Here is a 22,891-nt window from a genome sequence, read left to right as displayed (position 1 = left end):
AAGTCTGTGGGTATCTGCTAACATGCTAGTTAGAGGTAGCCAATGCTAACTATCATTAGTGCAATGACTGGGAAGTCTGTGGGTATCTGCTAACATGCTAGTTAGAGGTAGCCAATGCTTACTATCGTTAGTGCAATGACTGGAAGTCTGTGGGTATCTGCTAACATGCTAGTTAGAGGTAGCCAATGCTTACTATCGTTAGTGCAATGACTGGAAGTCTGTGGGTATCTGCTAACATGCTAGTTAGAGGTAGCCAATGCTAACTATCGTTAGTGCAATGACTGGAAGTCTGTGGGTATCTGCTAACATGTAGTTAGAGGTAGCCAATGCTAACTATCGTTAGTGCAATGACTGGAAGTCTGTGGGTATCTGCTATTATGTAGTTAGAGGTAGCCAATGCTAACTATCGTTAGTGCAATGACTGGAAGTCTGTGGGTATCTGCTAACATGTAGTTAGAGGTAGCCAATGCTAAGTACCATTAGTGCAATGACTGGAAGTCTGTGGGTATCTGCTAACATGCTAGTTAGAGGTAGCCAATGCTTACTATCGTTAGTGCAATGACTGGAAGTCTGTGGGTATCTGCTAACATGCTAGTTAGAGGTAGCCAATGCTAACTATCATTAGTGCAATGACTGGAAGTCTGTGGGTATCTGCTAACATGCTAGTTAGAGGTAGCCAATGCTTACTATCGTTAGTGCAATGACTGGAAGTCTGTGGGTATCTGCTAACATGCTAGTTAGAGGTAGCCAATGCTAACTAGAGGTGCTAAATACTTGACGTGTATCCCCTGTTGAGTTACACGTGTAAAGCACAGGGAGCAGATGGGCCAGAACATGTGGATGGTGTGAAAAATAACTCACCGGATCAGCTGGTCCACAGAACTCCCTGAAGGTCTTCGGGGCGTCAGTCCCTCTGATCTCCAGGGCCATGCAGGGTCCAGAACATAGCTCTGCCACCATGTTCTGTAGAAAGACTCACAACAGTTAGCTTAGCTGCATTGGAGTACATTGACTTCCATTGTTTTTTTAATGATAAAATGCTAATATTAGTGGTTGGTGGCAATGGCTTGGTATTGGCCATATATAGTCTTCTTTTGAGCCACACAACCAAAGCGTGGATTGCCGGTAAGGAAGCAAAAATACCTATAAAATATTTACTAAATAAACTAAAGTGAAAATAAATAAATAAAATAAAACCAAAAAGTAACAACAAAATTACATAACATTAACAAGGCTATATACAGGGGATACCGGTACCGAGTCAATGTGCAGGGGTACAGTAGATAATAAACAGTGAGTAGCAGCAGTGTAAAAACAAAGGTATAAAGGTGAACAGGTAAAATGGTGCCAGAGAGAATGGTGCCGGAGGGAATGGTGCCGGAGAGAATGGTGCCAGAGGGAATGGTGCCAGAGGGAATGGTGCCGGAGGGAATGGTGCCAGAGAGAATGGTGCCAGAGAGAATGGTGCCAGTGCCAGAGAGAATGGTGCCAGAGAGAATGGTGCCAGAGAGAATGGTGCCAGAGAGAATGGTGCCAGTGCCAGAGAGAATGGTGCCAGAGAGAATGGTGCCAGAGAGAATGGCGGACGTTTTACGTGCTCCTGACAATTGTGATATTTTGTGTCCTCCTTTGCGCTAATCTTAACTTTTTTTGTACATAATGTTTCCTATGACCGAAAAGAGCTTCTGAACACCAGAACAGCAATCACTAACCTCCATTTGGACGAGGACTTCTACATCAATGAGTCGGAGGCGAAAGACATATTGATTATCGTGGACCAGGCCCAAATCCCTGACACTTGGAGAGGAGACGGCGCTAGAGGCCAGCATGTTGGATAGCTGAAGAGACAGCTAAATCGCCTCTACCCTCCATTCTATTGGCAAACGGGCATTCACTGGAGAATAAACTGGATGAGCTCCGTTTGAGACTATCCTGTCAACGTGATCTGAAGAACTGTAATATCCTATGTTTCTCTGAGTCGTTTCTGAACAAGGACATGATAAATCTAAATCTATCTGGACAGAACGGCTGCGTGGGAAAGGCTCAGAGGAGGGGGTGTGTATCTCTATATTAACAACAACTGGTGTCTAATATTAAGGAAGTCTCAAGGTTCTGCTCGTCTGAGTTAGAATACCTCATGATAACCTGTAGACCACACTAGTTTTCGTCTATATTTTTCGCAGCTGTCTAATTACCTCCACAAACCGATGCTGGCACTCTATCACCGCATGGCAAGCGGTACCGGAGTGCCTAGTCTAGGACAAAAAGGCTTCTCAACAGTTTTTACCCTCAAGCCATAAGACTCCGGAACAGGTAATCAAATGCTTACCCGGACTATTTGCATTGTGTTCCCTATGGCACCCTATTCCCTACGGGGCCCTATTCCCTATGGCACCCTATTCCCTATGGCACCCTATTCCCTACGGGGCCCTATTCCCTATGGCACCCTATTCCCTATGGGCCCTATTCCCTATGGCACCCTATTCCCTATGGCACCCTATTCCCTATGGTACCCTATTCCCTACGGGGCCCTATTCCCTATGGCACCCTATTCCCTATGGCACCCTATTCCCTATGGCGCCCTATTCCCTACGGGGCCCTATTCCCTATGGTACCCTATTCCCTATGGCACCCTATTCCCTATGGCACCCTATTCCCTATGGACCCTATTCCCTATGGCACCCTATTCCCTATGGCACCCTATTCCCTATGGCACCCTATTCCCTATGGCACCCTATTCCCTATGGCATCCTATTCCCTATGGCACCCTATTCCTTATGGCACCCTATTCCCTACGGGGCCCTATTCCCTATGGCATCCTATTCCCTATGGCACCCTATTCCCTACGGGGCCCTATTGCCTATGGCACCCTATTCCCTATGGCACCCTATTCCCTATGGGCCCTATTCCCTATGGCCCCTATTCCCTATGGGCACTGGTCAAATGTAGTGCACCATATAGGGACCAGGGTGGGACATGTACTTTCTGGTCCACCAGCCACATTCTTTGGATTTGTTAAAACCAACTGCTCCCAGATGCTCTGTGTGAACACCTGCCAATGTGAGTGGTAAGAATAGACATTCTACCAGCCGATGTCTAAATCTACCAGCATTTGGCTGGGTGTTAATTTCCCACCCTGTTTGGGACGCAATCTGCTTCTAGGAACAGAGATCAGATCAGAGCAGTCTAAATGGTGATGTGTTTGGTTTCCAAGGCAACGGACAAGGTCCCCTACCCTCAACACCTCTGGCAACAGTCAGACTTCCAGGGGGGAGAATGGCTCTTTTATAGGCGATTGAGAAGGATACATATATATGATACAAAGACAAATGTCTACCAGAGCTAAGGTATATCTATTCCCTGTATAACTACCATGTATCAGTGAGTAAAACAAACAGCATCTAAGATTTTTTTTAAAAAGACATTGCCTCAGCATGTGGTATACTAGAATATGGCTGTCAGCATTCAGGGCTCGAACCACCCAGTTTATACTAGAATATAAATGCCTGTGATATGGTCTGATATGGCTGTTAGCATTCAGGGCTCGAACCACCCAGTTTATACTAGAATATAAATGCCTGTGATATACGGTCTGATATGGCTGTCAGCATTCAGGGCTTGAACCACCCAGTTTATACTAGAATATAAATGCCTGTGTGCTTGTGCAAAGGTGTGAGTGCCTTCACGCAGTGGTATGAATAAAATTAGCATATTTACATAGTTTACAAACCGTGTTGAAATGTCAAAATATTCCCATACTCACAGGGTACTCGGTCACAACCCCTTTGTAAACTTCCAGGAATTCCTCTGCGTTGGCCCGGTCCATGTTAAACTGTGAGTAGAGAAGAGAAGGCAAAACTGTAATCAGTAACTGACTGCAACTCAAACATAAACAAAAAACGGACTTCATTTGAGTTGAAGTGAAACGTAGAAAATATGCCACTTTTGAGTGAGACCCTTTTCAAATGACCTGTGTGAATGTGGAGTGTAGATATGGAAATGTTTAGATGGTTACATGAGTTCAGACTGGGGAGGATCTTGATCTGTAGAGGACATTTTGTGTCAGTGTTTCTTACAGCCACACCAAGTCCTACTTAGAAAGGTCTAGAACTCCCTGCCTCTCTCAGCGCTACATACATAATGCATGTACAAAACCAGATGGTTGACAAGGAATGAACGCGTCTCTGATGCTGCCGATGAGAACATTGACTACGCATCAGACCACTGTTCATTCTGTCTGGTTTATAGTACCATTAGGGCTGCGACGTACTTGGAATCTGAGGTTACGGTAATTGGACAGGCCAATGTACACGATCACCGGCATTTTTGTTGTCGTTGTTAAATATATAATATTTTTATTTTATTTATACAGATCCTACTTCGACGCGCAAAACCATTCAAACAAAGTCGGATGTGTTTTCTGTCGTTTTTCTCAGAAATATTTGCATCACATCCCATAATATGCTATTGCAGACATTCAATGGCAGTGGCGTTGACATATGCTCTTTAAAGGGAGGACGCCGTAATGAATGACGTAATGTAGCCTAATCTACTGAAAACAGGCCTTTACCAGATTAAATCATGACAGGAGAGACGTAATGTAGCCTAATCTAATGAAAACAGGCTTTTACCCAGATTAAATCATGACAGGAGAGACATAATGTAGCCTAATCTACTGAAAACAGGCCTTTACCAGATTAAATCATGACAGGAGAGACGTAATGTAGCCTAATCTACTGAAAACAGGCCTTTACCAGATTAAATCATGACAGGAGAGACGTAATGTAGCCTAATCTACTAAAAACAGGCCTTTACCAAGATTAAATCATGACAGGAGAGACGTAATATAGCCTAATCTACTGAAAACAGGCCTTTACCCAGATTAAATCATGACAGGAGAGACGTAATATAGCCTAATCTACTGAAAACAGGCCTTTACCAGATTAAATCATGACAGGAGAGACGTAATGTAGCCTAATCTACTGAAAACAGGCCTTTACCCAGATTAAATCATGACAGGAGAGACGTAATGTAGCCTAATCTACTGAAAACAGGCCTTTTACCAGATTAAATCATGACAGGAGAGACGTAATATAGCCTAATCTACTGAAAACAGGCCTTTACCAGATTAAATCATGACAGGAGAGACGTAATGTAGCCTAATCTACTGAAAACAGGCTTTTACCAGATTAAATCATGACAGGAGAGACGTAATGTAGCCTAATCTACTGAAAACAGGCTTTTTACCAGATTAAATCATGACAGGAGAGACATAATGTAGCCTAATCTACTGAAAACAGGCCTTTACCCAGATTAAATCATGACAGGACAGACGCAATGTAGTCTAATCTAATGAAAACAGGCCTTTACCCAGATTAAATCATGACAGGAGAGACATAATGTAGCCTAATCTACTGAAAACAGGCCTTTACCCAGATTAAATCATGACAGGAGAGACATAATGTAGCCTAATCTACTGAAAACAGGCCTTTACCAGATTAAATCATGACAGGAGAGACGTAATGTAGCCTAATCTACTGAAAACAGGCTTTTTACCAGATTAAATCATGACAGGAGAGACGTAATGTAGCCTAATCTACTGAAAACAGGCCTTTACCCAGATTAAATCATGACAGGAGAGACGTAATGTAGCCTAATCTACTGAAAACAGGCCTTTACCCAGATTAAATCATGACAGGATAGACGTAATGTAGCCTAATCTACTGAAAACAGGCCTTTACCCAGATTAAATCATGACAGGACAGACATAATGTAGCCTAATCTAATGAAAACAGGCCTTTACCCAGATTAAATCATGACAGGAGAGACATAATGTAGCCTAATCTACTGAAAACAGGCTTTTACCCAGATTAAATCATGACAGGAGAGACATAATGTAGCCTAATATACTGAAAACAGGCCTTTACCCAGATTAAATCATGACAGGAGAGACATAATGTAGCCTAATCTAATGAAAACAGGCCTTTACCCAGATTAAATCATGACAGGAGAGACATAATGTAGCCTAATCTACTGAAAACAGGCCTTTACCCAGATTAAATCATGACAGGAGAGACGTAATGTAGCCTAATCTACTGAAAACAGGCGTTTACCCAGATTAAATCATGACAGGACAGACATAATGTAGCCTAATCTACTGAAAACAGGCCTATACCAGATTAAATCAAATTACATTTTATGTCACATACGCCGAATACAACAGGTGTAGTAGACCTCACAGTGAAATGCTGAATACAACAGGTGTAGTAGACCTTACAGCATAATCTACTGAAAACAGGCTTTTTACCAGATTAAATCATGACAGGAGAGACATAATGTAGCCTAATCTACTGAAAACAGGCCTTTACCCAGATTAAATCATGACAGGACAGACGTAATGTAGTCTAATCTAATGAAAACAGGCCTTTACCCAGATTAAATCATGACAGGAGAGACATAATGTTGCCTAATCTACTGAAAACAGGCCTTTACCCAGATTAAATCATGACAGGAGAGACATAATGTAGCCTAATCTACTGAAAACAGGCCTTTACCCAGATTAAATCATGACAGGAGAGACATAATGTAGCCTAATCTACTGAAAACAGGCCTTTACCAGATTAAATCATGACAGGAGAGACGTAATGTAGCCTAATCTACTGAAAACAGGCCTTTACCCAGATTAAATCATGACAGGAGAGACGTAATGTAGCCTAATCTACTGAAAACAGGCCTTTACCCAGATTAAATCATGACAGGATAGACGTAATGTAGCCTAATCTACTGAAAACAGGCCTTTACCCAGATTAAATCATGACAGGACAGACATAATGTAGCCTAATCTAATGAAAACAGGCCTTTACCCAGATTAAATCATGACAGGAGAGACATAATGTAGCCTAATCTACTGAAAACAGGCTTTTACCCAGATTAAATCATGACAGGAGAGACATAATGTAGCCCAATCTACTGAAAACAGGCCTTTACCCAGATTAAATCATGACAGGAGAGACATAATGTAGCCTAATCTACTGAAAACAGGCCTTTACCCAGATTAAATCATGACAGGAGAGACATAATGTAGCCTAATCTACTGAAAACAGGCCTTTACCAGATTAAATCATGACAGGAGAGACGTAATGTAGCCTAATCTACTGAAAACAGGCCTTTACCAGATTAAATCATGACAGGAGAGACGTAATGTAGCCTAATCTACTGAAAACAGGCCTTTACCAGATTAAATCATGACAGGAGAGACATAATGTAGCCTAATCTACTGAAAACAGGCCTTTACCAGATTAAATCATGACAGGAGAGACATAATGTAGCCTAATCTACTGAAAACAGGCCTTTACCCAGATTAAATCATGACAGGAGAGACATAATGTAGCCTAATCTACTGAAAACAGGCCTTTACCAGATTAAATCATGACAGGAGAGACATAATGTAGCCTAATCTACTGAAAACAGGCATTTACCAGATTAAATCATGACAGGAGAGACATAATGTAACCTAATCTACTGAAAACAGGCCTTTACCCAGATTAAATCATGACAGGAGAGACATAATGTAGCCTAATCTACTGAAAACAGGCCTTTACCCAGATTAAATCAAATTACATTTTATGTCACATACGCCGAATACAACAGGTGTAGTAGACCTCACAGTGAAATGCTGAGTACAACAGGTGTAGTAGACCGTACAGTGAAATGCTGAATACAACAGGTGTAGTAGACCTCACAGTGAAATGCTGAATACAACAGGTGTAGTAGACCTTACAGTGAAATGCTGAATACAACAGGTGTAGTAGACCTTACAGTGAAATGCTGAATACAACAGGTGTAGTAGACCTTACAGTGAAATGCTGAATACAACAGGTGTAGTAGACCTTACAGTGAAATGCTGAATACAACAGGTGTAGTATACCTTACAGTGAAATGCCGAATACAACAGGTGTAGTAGACCTTACAGTGAAATGCTGAATACAACAGGTGTAGTAGACCTTACAGTGAAATGCTGAATACAACAGGTGTAGTAGACCTTACAGTGAAATGCTGAATACAACAGGTGTAGTAGACCTTACAGTGAAATGCTGAATACAACAGGTGTAGTAGACCTTACAGTGAAATGCTGAATACAACAGGTGTAGTAGACCTTACAGTGAAATGCTGAATACAACAGGTGTAGTAGACCTTAGTGAAATGCTGAATACAACAGGTGTAGTAGACCTCACAGTGAAATGCTGAGTACAACAGGTGTAGTAGACCTCACAGTGAAATGCTGAATACAACAGGTATAGTACACCTTACAGTGAAATGCTGAATACAACAGGTGTAGTAGACCTTACAGTGAAATGCTGAATACAACAGGTGTAGTAGACCTTACAGTGAAATGTTGGATACAACAGGTGTAGTAGACCTTACAGTGAAATGCTGAATACAACAGGTGTAGTAGACCTTACAGTGAAATGCTGAATACAACAGGTGTAGGTAGACCTTACAGTGAAATGCTGAATACAACTGGTGTAGTAGACCTCACAGTGAAATGCTGAATACAACAGGTGTAGTAGACCTCACAGTGAAATGCTGAATACAACAGGTGTAGTAGACCTCACAGTGAAATGCTGAATACAACAGGTAGACCTCACAGTGAAATGCTGACTACAACAGGTGTAGTATACCTTACAGTGAAATGCTGAATACAACAGGTGTAGTAGACCTCACAGTGAAATGCTGAATACAACAGGTGTAGTAGACCTTACAGTGAAATGCTGAATACAACAGGTGTAGTAGACCTTACAGTGAAATGCTGAATACAACAGGTGTAGTAGACCTCACAGTGAAATGCTGAATACAACAGGTGTAGTAGACCTTACAGTGAAATGCTGAATACAACAGGTGTAGTAGACCTCACAGTGAAATGCTGAATACAACAGGTGTAGCAGACCTTACAGTGAAATGCTGAATACAACAGGTGTAGTAGACCTCACAGTGAAATGCTGAATACAACAGGTGTAGTAGACCTTACAGTGAAATGCTGAATACAACAGGTGTAGTAGACCTTACAGTGAAATGCTGAATTACAACAGGTGTAGTAGACCTCACAGTGAAATGCTGAATACAACAGGTGTAGTAGACCTTACAGTGAAATGCTGAGTACAACAGGTGTAGTAGACCTTACAGTGAAATGCTGAATTACAACAGGTGTAGTAGACCTCACAGTGAAATGCTGAATACAACAGGTGTAGTAGACCTTACAGTGAAATGCTGAATACAACAGGTGTAGTAGACCTTACAGTGAAATGCTGAATACAACAGGTGTAGTAGACCTTACAGTGAAATGCTGAATACAACAGGTGTAGTAGACCTCACAGTGAAATGCTGAATACAACAGATGTAGTAGACCTTACAGTGAAATGCTGAATACAACAGGTGTAGTAGACCTCACAGTGAAATGCTGAATACAACAGGTGTAGTAGACCTCACAGTGAAATGCTGAATACAACAGGTGTAGTAGACCTCACAGTGAAATGCTGAATACAACAGGTGTAGTAGACCTCGCAGTGAAATGCTGAATACAACAGGTGTAGTAGACCTCACAGTGAAATGCTGAATACAACAGGTGTAGTAGACCTTACAGTGAAATGCTGAATACAACAGGTGTAGTAGACCTCACAGTGAAATGCTGAATACAACAGGTGTAGTAGACCTCACAGTGAAATGCTGAATACAACAGGTGTAGTAGACCTCACAGTGAAATGCTGAATACAACAGGTGTAGTAGACCTCACAGTGAAATGCTGAATACAACAGGTGTAGTAGACCTCACAGTGAAATGCTGAATACAACAGGTGTAGTAGACCTTACAGTGAAATGCTGAATACAACAGGTGTAGTAGACCTCACAGTGAAATGCTGAATACAACAGGTAGACCTCACAGTGAAATGCTGAATACAACAGGTGTAGTAGACCTTACAGTGAAATGCTGAATACAACAGGTGTAGTAGACCTTACAGTGAAATGCTGAATTACAACAGGTGTAGTAGACCTCACAGTGAAATGCTTATTTTACAAGCCCTTAACCAACAATGATCAGCGAAAGTCAAAAAGGATGCAGCAGTGGAGGGGGCTATTTCAGACCAGAGGGGCTCTCCGTCCAAGGGAATTCATGATCCTCTCTCTTTAGAATTCATCTCCGATCTAAATGATTTTTAATGAATTATTATTCATTGAGAAACATGTTTAAAATGGGTTTAAAGTGAAAACTAAAGGATTTAATTTAACTGGGATTAATTTAAAACTAGGTGCAACAAGATTAGTAGATAAACCTTGAATTAATCTTGTTTAAGAGTTAATCCCTGTTGTGCAACCCACCCATAAAGTTAATTTCCTTTAGGTTTTATTTACGTGCGTTATTGCAAACAGGATGAATGTTTGGGAATATTTATATTCTGTACAGGTTTCCTTCTTTTCACTCTTTCATTTAGGTTAGTATTGTGGAGTAACTACAATGTTGATCCATCCTCAGTTTTCTCCTATCACAGCCATTAAACTATGTACCCGTTTTAAAGTCACTATTGGCCTCATGGTAAAATCCCTGAACAGTTTCCTTCCTCTCCGGCAACTGAGTTAGGAAGGACACCTGTATCTTTGTAATGACTGGGTGTATTAATACACCATCCAAAATGTAATTAATAAATTCACCATGCTCTAAGGGGTATTCAATGTCTGTTTTTATTTTATTTATTTACCCATCTACCAATAGGTCCCTTTCTTTACAAGGCATTGGAAAACCTCCCTGGACTCACTGCTCAATTTGAGGGACCTTACAGATCATTTCACTGTATTTATACTCCGGACTAAGACATTGCTCGTCCTAATATTTCTTAACTGCATTCTTTTACTTTAGATTGTTGTGTATTGTTAGATATTACTGCGCTGTTGGAGCTAGGAACACCAGCATTTCACTACACCCGCAATAACATCTGCTAAACATGTGTATGTGACAAATAACATTCTATTCGATATCGGCCAGGACTGGGCCTGATGAGCATTGATTAGTCTACAAATTAAGAAAAGATTCCGTATCAAATTATACCATGCCAGGTTGGAGAGGGTTGGCACATTGTCTGTTTGACACAGTATCACTGTCCTTAGAGACAGAACAACCTTGTCCACTGCTGTTGAATAATGAATGAATAGTCAGACACATACAACCTTGTTTTTATTTTTAAGAATACTGATTTATTTATTTACTAGCAAGCAATGAAAACGTGCATTGTATAAAAGAAAGTCCATCAAATGATGTTTTTACTGAAGTGCCAGAGTCTATAGAACTCTACACATCTAGCAGAAAGCTGCTCCAGCATCACTCTACACATCTAGCAGATAGCTGCTCCAGCATCACTCTACACCTCCACATATCTAGCAGATAGCTGCTCCAGCATCAATCTACACCTCCACACATCTAGCAGATAGCTGCTCCAGCATCACTCTACACATCTAGCAGATAGCTGCTCCAGCATCACTCTACACATCTAGCAGATAGCTGCTCCAGCATCACTCTACACATCTAGCAGATAGTGCTCCAGCATCACTCTACACATCTAGCCGATAGCTGCTCCAGCATCACTCTACACATCTAGCCGATAGCTGCTCCAGCATCACTCTACACCTCTACACATCTAGCAGATAGCTGCTCCAGCATCACTCTACACATCTAGCAGATACCTTCCCAGCATCACTCTACACCTCTAGCAGAAAGCTGCTCCAGCATCACTCTACACATCTAGCAGATAACTGCTCCAGCATCACTCTACACATCTAGCAGATAGCTGCTGGAGCATCACTCTACACATCTAGCAGATAGCTGCTCCAGCATCACTCTACACCTCTACACATCTAGCAGATAGCTGCTCCAGCATCACTCTACACCTCTAAACATCTAGCAGATAGCTCCTCCAGCATCATCACTCTACACATCTAGCAGATAGCTGCTCCAACATCACTCTACACATCTAGCAGATAGCTGCTCCAGCATCACTCTACACCTCCACACATCTAGCAGATAGCTGCTCCAGCATCAAGCTGCTCCAGCATCCATCTACACCTCTACACATCTAGCAGATAGCTGCTCCAGCATCACTCTACACATCTAGCAGATTGATGCTGGAGAGCATCACTCTACACATCTAGCAGATAGCTGCTCAGGCATCACTCTGCACCTCTAGCAGATAGCTGCTCCAGCATCACTCTACACCTCTAGCAGATAGCTGCTCCAGCATCACTCTACACCTCTAGCAGATAGCTGCTCCAGCATCACTCTGCACCTCTAGCAGATAGCTGCTCCAGCATCACTCTACACCTCCACACATCTAGCAGATAGCTTCTCCAGCATTACTCTACACATCTAGCAGATAACTGCTCCAGCATCACTCTACACATCTACACCTCTAGCAGATAGCTGCTCCAGCATCATTCTACACCTCCACACATCTAGAAGATAGCTCCTCCAGCATCACTCTACACATCTAGCAGATTGCTGCTCCAGCATCACTCTACACCTCTAGCGGATAGCTGCTCCAGCATCACTCTACACCTCTAGCGGATAGTTGCTCCAGCATCACTCTACACCTCTAGCAGATAGCTGCTATAGCATCAGAGGCCAGTTGGAAAGAGGAGGAGATGTAGAACGTTTAACAGACAGACCAAGTTATCAAAACAATTGCTTTTAATCATTAAGTAAAACACTCCTGCTGTTCAGTAAAGTTTATACACATTAAAATAAAATGTATAAAAATATCAGAACATCCTAAAATGAATGTAGACCTATTTAAACGGCTTTGACTGTTAGTCAGTTACATAGTTATTAAACTACCGTCACAGTACCACAGTACAACACAATGCTTCAGCTCCATGTGTGATGAGAGACACAAAACCATAAGTGATCCACCGTGCCCCTGCCTGCCCCAGGGTCAACACTGTCCATCACTCTCTCCCTACTGTGCCCCTGCCTGCCCCAGGGCCGACACTGTCCATCACTCTCTCCCTACTGTGCCCCTGCCTGCCCCAGGGTCAACACTGTCCATCACTCTCTCCCTACTGTGCCCCTGCCTGCCCCAGGGTCAACACTGTCCATCACTCTCTCCCTACTGTGCCCCTGCCTGCCCCAGGGCCGACACTGTCCATCACTCTCTCCCTACTGTGCCCCTGCCTGCCCCAGGGTCAACACTGTCCATCACTCTCTCCCTACTGTGCCCCTGCCTGCCCCAGGGCCGACACTGTCCAGCACTCTCTCCCTACTGTGCCCCTGCCTGCCCCAGGGCCGACACTGTCCATCACTCTCTCCCTACTGTGCCCCTGCCTGCCCCAGGGCCGACACTGTCCATCACTCTCTCCCTACTGTGCCCCTGCCTGCCCCAGGGCCGACACTGTCCATCACTCTCTCCCTACTGTGCCCCTGCCTGCCCCAGGGCAGACACTGTCCATCACTCTCTCCCTACTGTGCCCCTGCCTGCCCCAGGGCAGACACTGTCCATCACTCTCTCCCTACTGTGCCCCTGCCTGCCACTGTCCCTCACTCTCTCCCTACTGTGCCCCTGCCTGCCCCAGGGCCGACACTGTCCATCACTCTCTCCCTACTGTGCCCCTGCCTGCCCCAGGGCCGACACTGTCCATCACTCTCTCCCTACTGTGCCCCTGCCTGCCACTGTCCATCACTCTCTCCCTACTGTGCCCCTGCCTGCCCCAGGGTCGACACTGTCCATCACTCTCTCCCTACTGTGCCCCTGCCTGCCCCAGGGCCGACACTGTCCATCACTCTCTCTCTACTGTGCCCCTGCCTGCCACTGTCCATCACTCTCTCACTACTGTGCCCCTGCCTGCCCCAGGGCCGACACTGTCCATCACTCTCTCCCTACTGTGCCCCTGCCTGCCCCAGGGTCAACACTGTCCATCACTCTCTCCCTACTGTGCCCCTGCCTGCCCCAGGGTCAACACTGTCCATCACTCTCTCCCTACTGTGCCACTGCCTGCCCCAGGGCCGACACTGTCCATCACTCTCTCCATACTGTGCCCCTGCCTGCCCCAGGGCCGACACTGTCCATCACTCTCTCCCTACTGTGCCCCTGCCTGCCCCAGGGCCGACACTGTCCATCACTCTCTCTCTACTGTGCCCCTGCCTGCCACTGTCCATCACTCTCTCCCTACTGTGCCCCTGCCTGCCCCAGGGTCAACGCTGTCCATCACTCTCTCCCTACTGTGCCCCTGCCTGCCCCAGGGCCGACACTGTCCATCACTCTCTCCCTACTGTGCCCCTGCCTGCCACTGTCCATCACTATCTCCCTACTGTGCCCCTGCCTGCCCCAGGGCCGACACTGTCCATCACTCTCTCCCTACTGTGCCCCTGCCTGCCCCAGGGCCGACACTGTCCATCACTCTCTCCCTACTGTGCCCCTGCCTGCCCCAGGGCCGACACTGTCCATCACTCTCTCCCTACTGTGCCCCTGCCTGCCCCAGGGCCGACACTGTCCATCACTCTCTCCCTACTGTGCCCCTGCCTGCCCCAGGGCCGACACTGTCCATCACTCTCTCCCTACTGTGCCCCTGCCTGCCCCAGGGCCGACACTGTCCATCACTCTCTCCCTACTGTGCCCCTGCCTGCCCCAGGGCCGACACTGTCCATCACTCTCTCCCTACTGTGCCCCTGCCTGCCCCAGGGCCGACACTGTCCATCACTCTCTCCCTACTGTGCCCCTGCCTGCCCCAGGGCCGACACTGTCCATCACTCTCTCTCTACTGTGCCCCTGCCTGCCACTGTCCATCACTCTCTCCCTACTGTGCCCCTGCCTGCCCCAGGGTCAACGCTGTCCATCACTCTCTCCCTACTGTGCCCCTGTCTGCCCCAGGGTCAACACTGTCCATCACTCTCTCCCTACTGTGCCCCTGCCTGCCCCAGGGCCGACACTGTCCATCACTCTCTCCCTACTGTGCCCCTGCCTGCCACTGTCCATCACTATCTCCCTACTGTGCCCCTGCCTGCCCCAGGGTCGACACTGTCCATCACTCTCTCCCTACTGTGCCCCTGCCTGCCCCAGGGTCAACACTGTCCATCACTCTCTCCCTACTGTGCCCCTGCCTGCCCCAGGGCCGACACTGTCCATCACTCTCTCCCTACTGTGCCCCTGCCTGCCCCAGGGTCAACACTGTCCATCACTCTCTCCCTTTTTTTTTATTTTTTTATTTTATTTCACCTTTATTTAACCAGGTAGGCTAGTTGAGAACAAGTTCTCATTTACAACTGCGACCTGGCCAAGATAAGGCATAGCAGTGTGAACAGACAACACAGAGTTACACATGGAGTAAACAATTAACAAGTCAATAACACAGTAGAAAAAGGGGAGTCTATATATACATTGTGTGCAAAAGGCATGAGAAGGTAGGCAAATAATTACAATTATGCAGATTAACACTGGAGTGATAAATGATCAGATGGTTATGTACAGGTAGAGATATTGGTGTGCAAAAGAGCAGAAAAATAAATAAATAAAAACAGTATGGGGATGAGGTAGGTGAAAATGGGTGGGCTATTTACCAATAGACTATGTACAGCTGCAGCGATCGGTTAGCTGCTCAGATAGCAGATGTTTGAAGTTGGTGAGGGAGATAAAAGTCTCCAACTTCAGCGATTTTTGCAATTCGTTCCAGTCACAGGCAGCAGAGAACTGGAACGAAAGGCGGCCAAATGAGGTGTTGGCTTTAGGGATGATCAGTGAGATACACCTGCTGGAGCGCGTGCTACGGATGGGTGTTGCCATCGTAACCAGTGAACTGAGATAAGGCGGAGCTTTACCTAGCATGGACTTGTAGATGACCTGGAGCCAGTGGGTCTGGCGACGAATATGTAGCGAGGGCCAGCCGACTAGAGCATACAAGTCGCAGTGGTGGGTGGTATAAGGTGCTTTAGTGACAAAACGGATGGCACTGTGATAAACTGCATCCAGTTTGCTGAGTAGAGTGTTGGAAGCAATTTTGTAGATGACATCGCCAAAGTCGAGGATCGGTAGGATAGTCAGTTTTACTAGGGTAAGTTTGGCGGCGTGAGTGAAGGAGGCTTTGTTGCGGAATAGAAAGCCGACTCTTGATTTGATTTTCGATTGGAGATGTTTGATATGGGTCTGGAAGGAGAGTTTAGAGTCTAGCCAGACACCTAGGTACTTATAGATGTCCACATATTCAAGGTCGGAACCATCCAGGGTGGTGATGCTGGTCAGGCGTGCGGGTGCAGGCAGCGAACGGTTGAAAAGCATGCATTTGGTTTTACTAGCGTTTAAGAGCAGTTGGAGGCCACGGAAGGAGTGCTGTATGGCATTGAAGCTCGTTTGGAGGTTAGATAGCACAGTGTCCAAGGACGGGCCAGAAGTATATAGAATGGTGTCGTCTGCGTAGAGGTGGATCAGGGAATCGCCCGCAGCATGAGAAACATCATTGATATATACAGAGAAAAGAGTCGGCCCGAGAATTGAACCCTGTGGCACCCCCATAGAGACTGCCAGAGGACCGGACAGCATGCCCTCCGATTTGACACACTGAACTCTGTCTGCAAAGTAATTGGTGAACCAGGCAAGGCAGTCATCCGAAAAACCGAGGCTACTGAGTCTGCCGATAAGAATACGGTGATTGACAGAGTCGAAAGCCTTGGCAAGGTCTATGAAGACGGCTGCACAGTACTGTCTTTTATCGATGGCGGTTATGATATCGTTTAGTACCTTGAGCGTGGCTGAGGTACACCCGTGACCGGCTCGGAAACCAGATTGCACAGCGGAGAAGGTACGGTGGGATTCAAGATGGTCAGTGACCTGTTTGTTGACTTGGCTTTCGAAGACCTTAGATAGGCAGGGCAGGATGGATATAGGTCTGTAACAGTTTGGGTCCAGGGTGTCGCCCCCTTTGAAGAGGGGGATGACTGCGGCAGCTTTCCAATCCTTGGGGATCTCAGACGATATGAAAGAGAGGTTGAACAGGCTGGTAATAGGGGTTGCGACAATGGCGGCGGATAGTTTCAGGAATAGAGGGTCCAGATTGTCAAGCCCAGCTGATTTGTACGGGTCCAGGTTTTGCAGCTCTTTCAGAACATCTGCTATCTGGATTTGGGTAAAGGAGAACCTGGAGAGGCTTGGGCGAGTAGCTGCGAGGGGGGGGGAGCTGTTGGCCGAGGTTGGAGTAGCCAGGCGGAAGGCATGGCCAGCCGTTGAGAAATGCTTGTTGAAGTTTTCGATAATCATGGATTTATCGGTGGTGACCGTGTTACCTAGCCTCAGTGCAGTGGGCAGCTGGGAGGAGGTGCTCTTGTTCTCCATGGACTTCACAGTGTCCCAGAACTTTTTGGAGTTGGAGCTACAGGATGCAAACTTCTGCCTGAAGAAGTTGGCTTTAGCTTTCCTGACTGACTGTGTGTATTGGTTCCTGACTTCCCTGAACTGTTGCATATCGCAGGGACTATTCGGTGTTAGTGCAGTCCGCCACAGGATGTTTTTGTGCTGGTCAAGGGCAGTCAGGTCTGGAGTGAACCAGGGGCTGTATCTGTTCTTAGTTCTGCATTATTTGAACGGAGCATGCTTATCTAAAATGGTGAGGAAGTTACTTTTAAAGAAAGACCAGGCATCCTCAACTGACGGGATGAGGTCAATGTCCTTCCAGGATACCCGGGCCAGGTCGATTAGAAAGGCCTGCTCACAGAAGTGTTTTAGGGAGCGTTTGACAGTGATGAGGGGTGGTCGTTTGACTGCGGCTCCGTAGCGGATACAGGCAATGAGGCAGTGATCGCTGAGATCCTGGTTGAAGACAGCGGAGGTGTATTTGGAGGGCCAGTTGGTCAGGATGACGTCAATGAGGGTGCCCTTGTTTACAGAGTTAGGGTTGTACCTGGTGGGTTCCTTGATGATTTGAGTGAGATTGAGGGCATCTAGCTTAGATTGTAGGACTGCCGGGGTGTTAAGCATATCCCAGTTTAGGTCACCTAAAAGAACAAACTCTGAAGCTAGATGGGGGGCGATCAATTCACAAATGGTGTCCAGGGCACAGCTGGGAGCTGAGGGGGGTCGGTAGCAGGCGGCAACAGTGAGAGACTTATTTCTGGAGAGAGTAATTTTCAAAATTAGTAGTTCGAACTGTTTGGGTATGGACCTGGAAAGTATGACATTACTTTGCAGGCTATCTCTGCAGTAGACTGCAACTCCTCCCCCTTTGGCAGTTCTATCTTGACGGAAGATGTTATAGTTGGGTATGGAAATCTCAGAATTTTTGGTGGCCTTCCTGAGCCAGGATTCAGACACGGCAAGGACATCAGGGTTAGCAGAGTGTGCTAGAGCAGTGAGTAAGACAAACTTAGGGAGGAGGCTTCTGATGTTGACATGCATGAAACCAAGGCTTTTTCGATCACAGAAGTCAACAAATGAGGGTGCCTGGGGACATGCAGGGCCTGGGTTTACCTCCACATCACCCGCGGAACAGAGAAGGAGTAGTATGAGGGTGCGGCTGAAGGCTATCAAAACTGGTCGCCTAGGGCGTTGGGGACAGAGAATAAGAGGAGCAGGTTTCTGGGCATGGTAGAATATATTCAGGGCATAATGCGCAAACAGGGGTATGGTGGGGTGCGGGTACAGCGGAGGTAAGCCCAGGCACTGGGTGATGATGAGAGAGGTTGTATCTCTGGACATGCTGGTTGTAATGGGTGAGGTCACCGCATGTGTGGGGGGTGGGACAAAGGAGGTATCAGGGGTATAAAGAGTGGAACTAGGGGCTCCATTGTAAACTAAAACAATGATAACTAACCTGCACAACAGTATACAAGGCATATTTACATTTGAGAGAGACATACAGCGAGGCATACAGTAATCACAGGTGTTGAATTGGGAGAGCTAGCTAAAACAGTAGGTGAGACAACAACAGCTAATCAGCTAGCACAACAACAGCAGGTAGAATGACGATTGATTAGGCAGAGAGGGTCGGATTAACTACACACAGAGCCTAAGTGCGGCTGGGGCCGACAGATAAAACATAAACAAGCAGAATGGATTACCGTGATTAATGGACAGTCCAGCATGCATCAGCTATGTAGCCAAGTGATCAGTGTCCAAGGGGCAGCGGTGGATGGGGCAGGGAAGCTGGACTGGCGAGTGTTATCCAGGTTAGAAAACTAACAATGACTAAATAGCTTGTAGCCAGTTAGCTGGTTAGCTTCTGGAGGTTCTTGAGTGTGTTCTAAAAATGTAAAGATAATAGCGGTTCCGTATCACATTGGGTGAGGCAGGTTACCGGAAGGTATAAACAAATTAAAAATCGAAAAGGGATAGAAAGTAAATATGGGTTCAGTGAGTGTTTGGGACGCGGCGATTCAGACGGTTAGCAGGCCTGTGCTAACAAGCTAACAGTTAGTAGACGGTGCTAAACACGGTAGCAGTTAGCGGACCGGGCTAAACAAGCTAGCAGTTAGCAGGCCGAATTTGCAAGCAAGGAGATAGCAAGGGCTAGAGAGTTAGCCTTTGGGGACGTCGCGATGGGGGGAGTCTGTTTATTCCTCTTCATGCGGTGACATCGATGGACCGGTCGTGGGTCTGGATATTGTAGCCCAGGAGCTCAAAATGTTCCGTTTGCGATGGGAATCCGGGGATGAAAAATAAAAATAAAATAATAAATAGGTCCGTTATGCTCTGGTTAGAGTCGCGTTGTTCGAACTGGCGAGAGCTTTCCGAGCTAAAGGTTAGCTGATGACCGGTTAGCTGAAGACCGCTAGCAATGTTTTGCTGAAGCTGGTAGTTAGTTGGCTAGCTTCAGTTGAGGGGTTCCAGATCCGAAGTAAATATAAATACTTTAGGAAAAATAGCTACGTTGGGTGAGGCGGGTTGCAGGAGAGTATTTAGAAGAAGTTGAGGTTCAGCAAAAAGTTTTAAAGATATGTGAAGAAAAAAAAACGAAAACAAACGATATATACAAGGGACACGACACGACAACACGTCCTACTGCTACGCCATCTTGGACTGAGCCCCTGCCTGCCCCAGGGCCGACACTGTCCATCACTCTCTCCCTACTGTGCCCCTGCCTGCCCCAGGGCCGACACTGTCCATCACTCTCTCCCTACTGTGCCCCTGCCTGCCCCAGGGTCAACACTGTCCATCACTCTCTCCCTACTGTGCCCCAGGGCCGACACTGTCCATCACTCTCTCCCTACTGTGCCCCTGCCTGCCCCAGGGTCAACACTGTCCATCACTCCCTCCCTACTGTGCCCCTGCCTGCCCCAGGGTCAACACTGTCCATCACTCTCTAACTACCATGTCCCTGTCATTTAAACTGTCTTGATTATTTTTGTATTCTTTGTTTGTTATTTTGTTCTTCTTTGAGATTTCTCTGCAATTAAATGTGCTACACAAATTAAAGTAATTGGGATGCACAGGGCCGGGACCCCTTCCAGAAGAACAGAGAGGCGAGGGCAGCCTGGCAGAGACCCCTTCCAGAAGAACAGAGGCGAGGGCAGCCTGGCAGAGACCCCTTCCAGAAGAACAGAGAGGTGAGGGCAGCCTGGCAGAGACCCCTTCCAGAAGAACAGAGAGGTGAGGGCAGCCTGGCAGAGACCCCTTCAAGAAGCACAGAGAGGCGAGGGCAGCCTCTGGCAGAGACCCCTTCCAGAAGAACAGAGAGGTGAGGGCAGCCTGGCAGAGACCCCTTCCAGAAGAACAGAGAGGTGAGGGCAGCCTGGCAGAGACCCCTTCCAGAAGAACAGAGAGGAGAGGACAGCCTGGCATAGACCCCTTCCAGAAGAACAGAGAGGTGAGGGCAGCCTCTGGCAGAGACCCCTTCCAGAAGAACAGAGAGGTGAGGGCAGCCTCTGTCCGAGACCCCTTCCAGAAGAACAGAGAGGAGAGGGCAGCCTCTGGCAGAGACCCCTTCCAGAAGAACAGAGAGGTGAGGGCAGCCTCTGGCAGAGACCCCTTCCAGAAGAACAGAGAGGTGAGGGCAGCCTGGCAGAGACCCCTTCCAGAAGAACAGAGAGGTGAGGGCAGCCTGGCAGAGACCCCTTCCAGAAGAACAGAGAGGTGAGGGCAGCCTGGCAGAGACCCCTTCCAGAAGAACAGAGAGGTGAGGGCAGCCTCTGGCAGAGCTATGAAAGGTCATTTCAGCAGTGAATGTACGGTGTGGGTCTAAACAGGTTAACGCCATCATCATCATCACCACCCGTGGGTCTAAACAGGTTAATGCCATCATCATCATCATCATCACCCGTGGGTCTAAACAGGTTAACGCCATCATCATCACCCGTGGGTCAAAACAGGTTAACGCCATCATCATCACCCGTGGGTCTAAACAGGTTAACGCCATCATCATCATCATCATCATCACCCGTGGGTCTAAACAGGTTAACGCCATCATCATCATCACCCGTGGGTCTAAACAGGTTAACGCCATCATCATCATCATCACCCGTGGGTCAAAACAGGTTAACACCATAATCATCACCCGTGTATCTAAACAGGTTAATGCCATCACCATCACCCGTGGGTCTAAACAGGTTAACACCATCATCATCACCACCCGTAGATCTAAACAGGTTAATCTGTCTGGGAACCCCTCGCCAACAGCCAATGAAATTGCAGGGCGCCAAATACAAATCAACAGAAATCTCATAAATCAAATTTCTCAAACAAAGAAGTATTAGGCACCATTTTAAAGATAACATTCTCGTTAATCCAGCCACAGTGTCTGATTTCAAAAATGCTTTACAGCGAAAGCGCCACAAACGATTATGTTAGGTCACCACCAACCCAGCCATTTTTCCAGCCAAAGAGAGGAGTCACAAAAAGCACAAATAGAGATAAAATGAATCACTAACCTTTGATGATCTTCATCAGATGACACTCATAGGACTTCATGTTACACAATTCATGTATGTTTTATTCGATAAAGTGCATATTTATATAAAAAAATCTAATTTTACATTGGCGCGTTACGTTCAGTAGTTCTAAAACATGTGACGATTGTGCAGAGAGCCACATGAATTCACAGAAATACTCATTATAAATGTTGTTGAAAATTCAAGTGTTATGCATGGAACTTTAGATACACTTCTCTTAATGCAAACGCTGTGTCAGATTATGCTTTTTCTAAATCTGAGAACGGCGCTCAGAGCCCAAACCAGCCAAAATAAATATCCGCCATGTTGCGCAGTCAACATTAGTCAGAAATAGCATTATAAATATTCACTTACCTTTGATGATCTTCATCAGAATGCACTCCCAGGAATTGCAGTTCCACAATAAATGCTTGTTTTGTTCGATAATGTCCATCATTTATGTCCATTTATGTCCAAACAGCTTCTTTTGTTAGGGAGTTTGGTAAACAAATCCAAACGCGCGTTCAGGTCCAGTCGGACAAAAAGTTCAAAAAGTTATATTACAGGTCGAAGAAACTTGTCAAACTAAGTACAGAATATTTAGGATGTTTTTATCAAAAATTTTCAATAATGTTCCAACCGGAGAATTCCATTGTCTGTAGAAAAGCATTGGAACGCAGGTCGCTATCATGTGAAATGCGAGTGACCAGGACCTGGCTCTCTGCCAGACCACTGACTCAAGGAGCTCTCATCCGGTCCCACTTCACAGTAGAAGCCTGAAACAACGTTCTAAAGATGGTTGACATCAGTGGAAGCCTTAGGAAGTGCAACTTGACCCATATCCCACTGTGTATTCGATAGGGCTGAGTTCAAAAACTACAAACCACAGATTTCCCACTTCCTGTTTGGATTTTTTCTCAGGTTTTTGCCTGCCATATGAGTTCTGTTATACTCACAGACATCATTCAAACCATTTTAGAAACTTCAGAGTGTTTTCTATCCAATACTA

At 46.0% G+C, this 22,891-nt stretch overlaps 1 protein-coding gene across 5 annotated transcripts in view; it reads right to left on the bottom strand.

Annotated features, from left to right (window-relative positions):
* LOC139414729 (NME/NM23 family member 7) overlaps window positions 1–22,891 on the bottom strand; it is a 123,499-nt gene that overhangs the window by 31,086 nt on the left and 69,522 nt on the right. For all 5 annotated transcript variants that reach the window (XM_071162629.1, XM_071162547.1, XM_071162461.1 and 2 more), the window contains exons 9-10: window positions 3,764–3,832; window positions 862–963 (exon numbers count right to left, since the gene is read on the bottom strand). In XM_071162629.1, the coding sequence (XP_071018730.1) occupies window positions 862–963; window positions 3,764–3,832 (171 nt within the window). The remainder of the gene's footprint in view (window positions 1–861; window positions 964–3,763; window positions 3,833–22,891) is intronic.

The sequence above is a fragment of the Oncorhynchus clarkii genome, chromosome 1, assembly GCF_045791955.1.
Source record: "Oncorhynchus clarkii lewisi isolate Uvic-CL-2024 chromosome 1, UVic_Ocla_1.0, whole genome shotgun sequence".
In the NCBI taxonomy this organism is placed as follows: Eukaryota; Metazoa; Chordata; class Actinopteri; order Salmoniformes; family Salmonidae; genus Oncorhynchus; species Oncorhynchus clarkii.
This window is presented reverse-complemented; position numbering and strand designations above follow the sequence as displayed.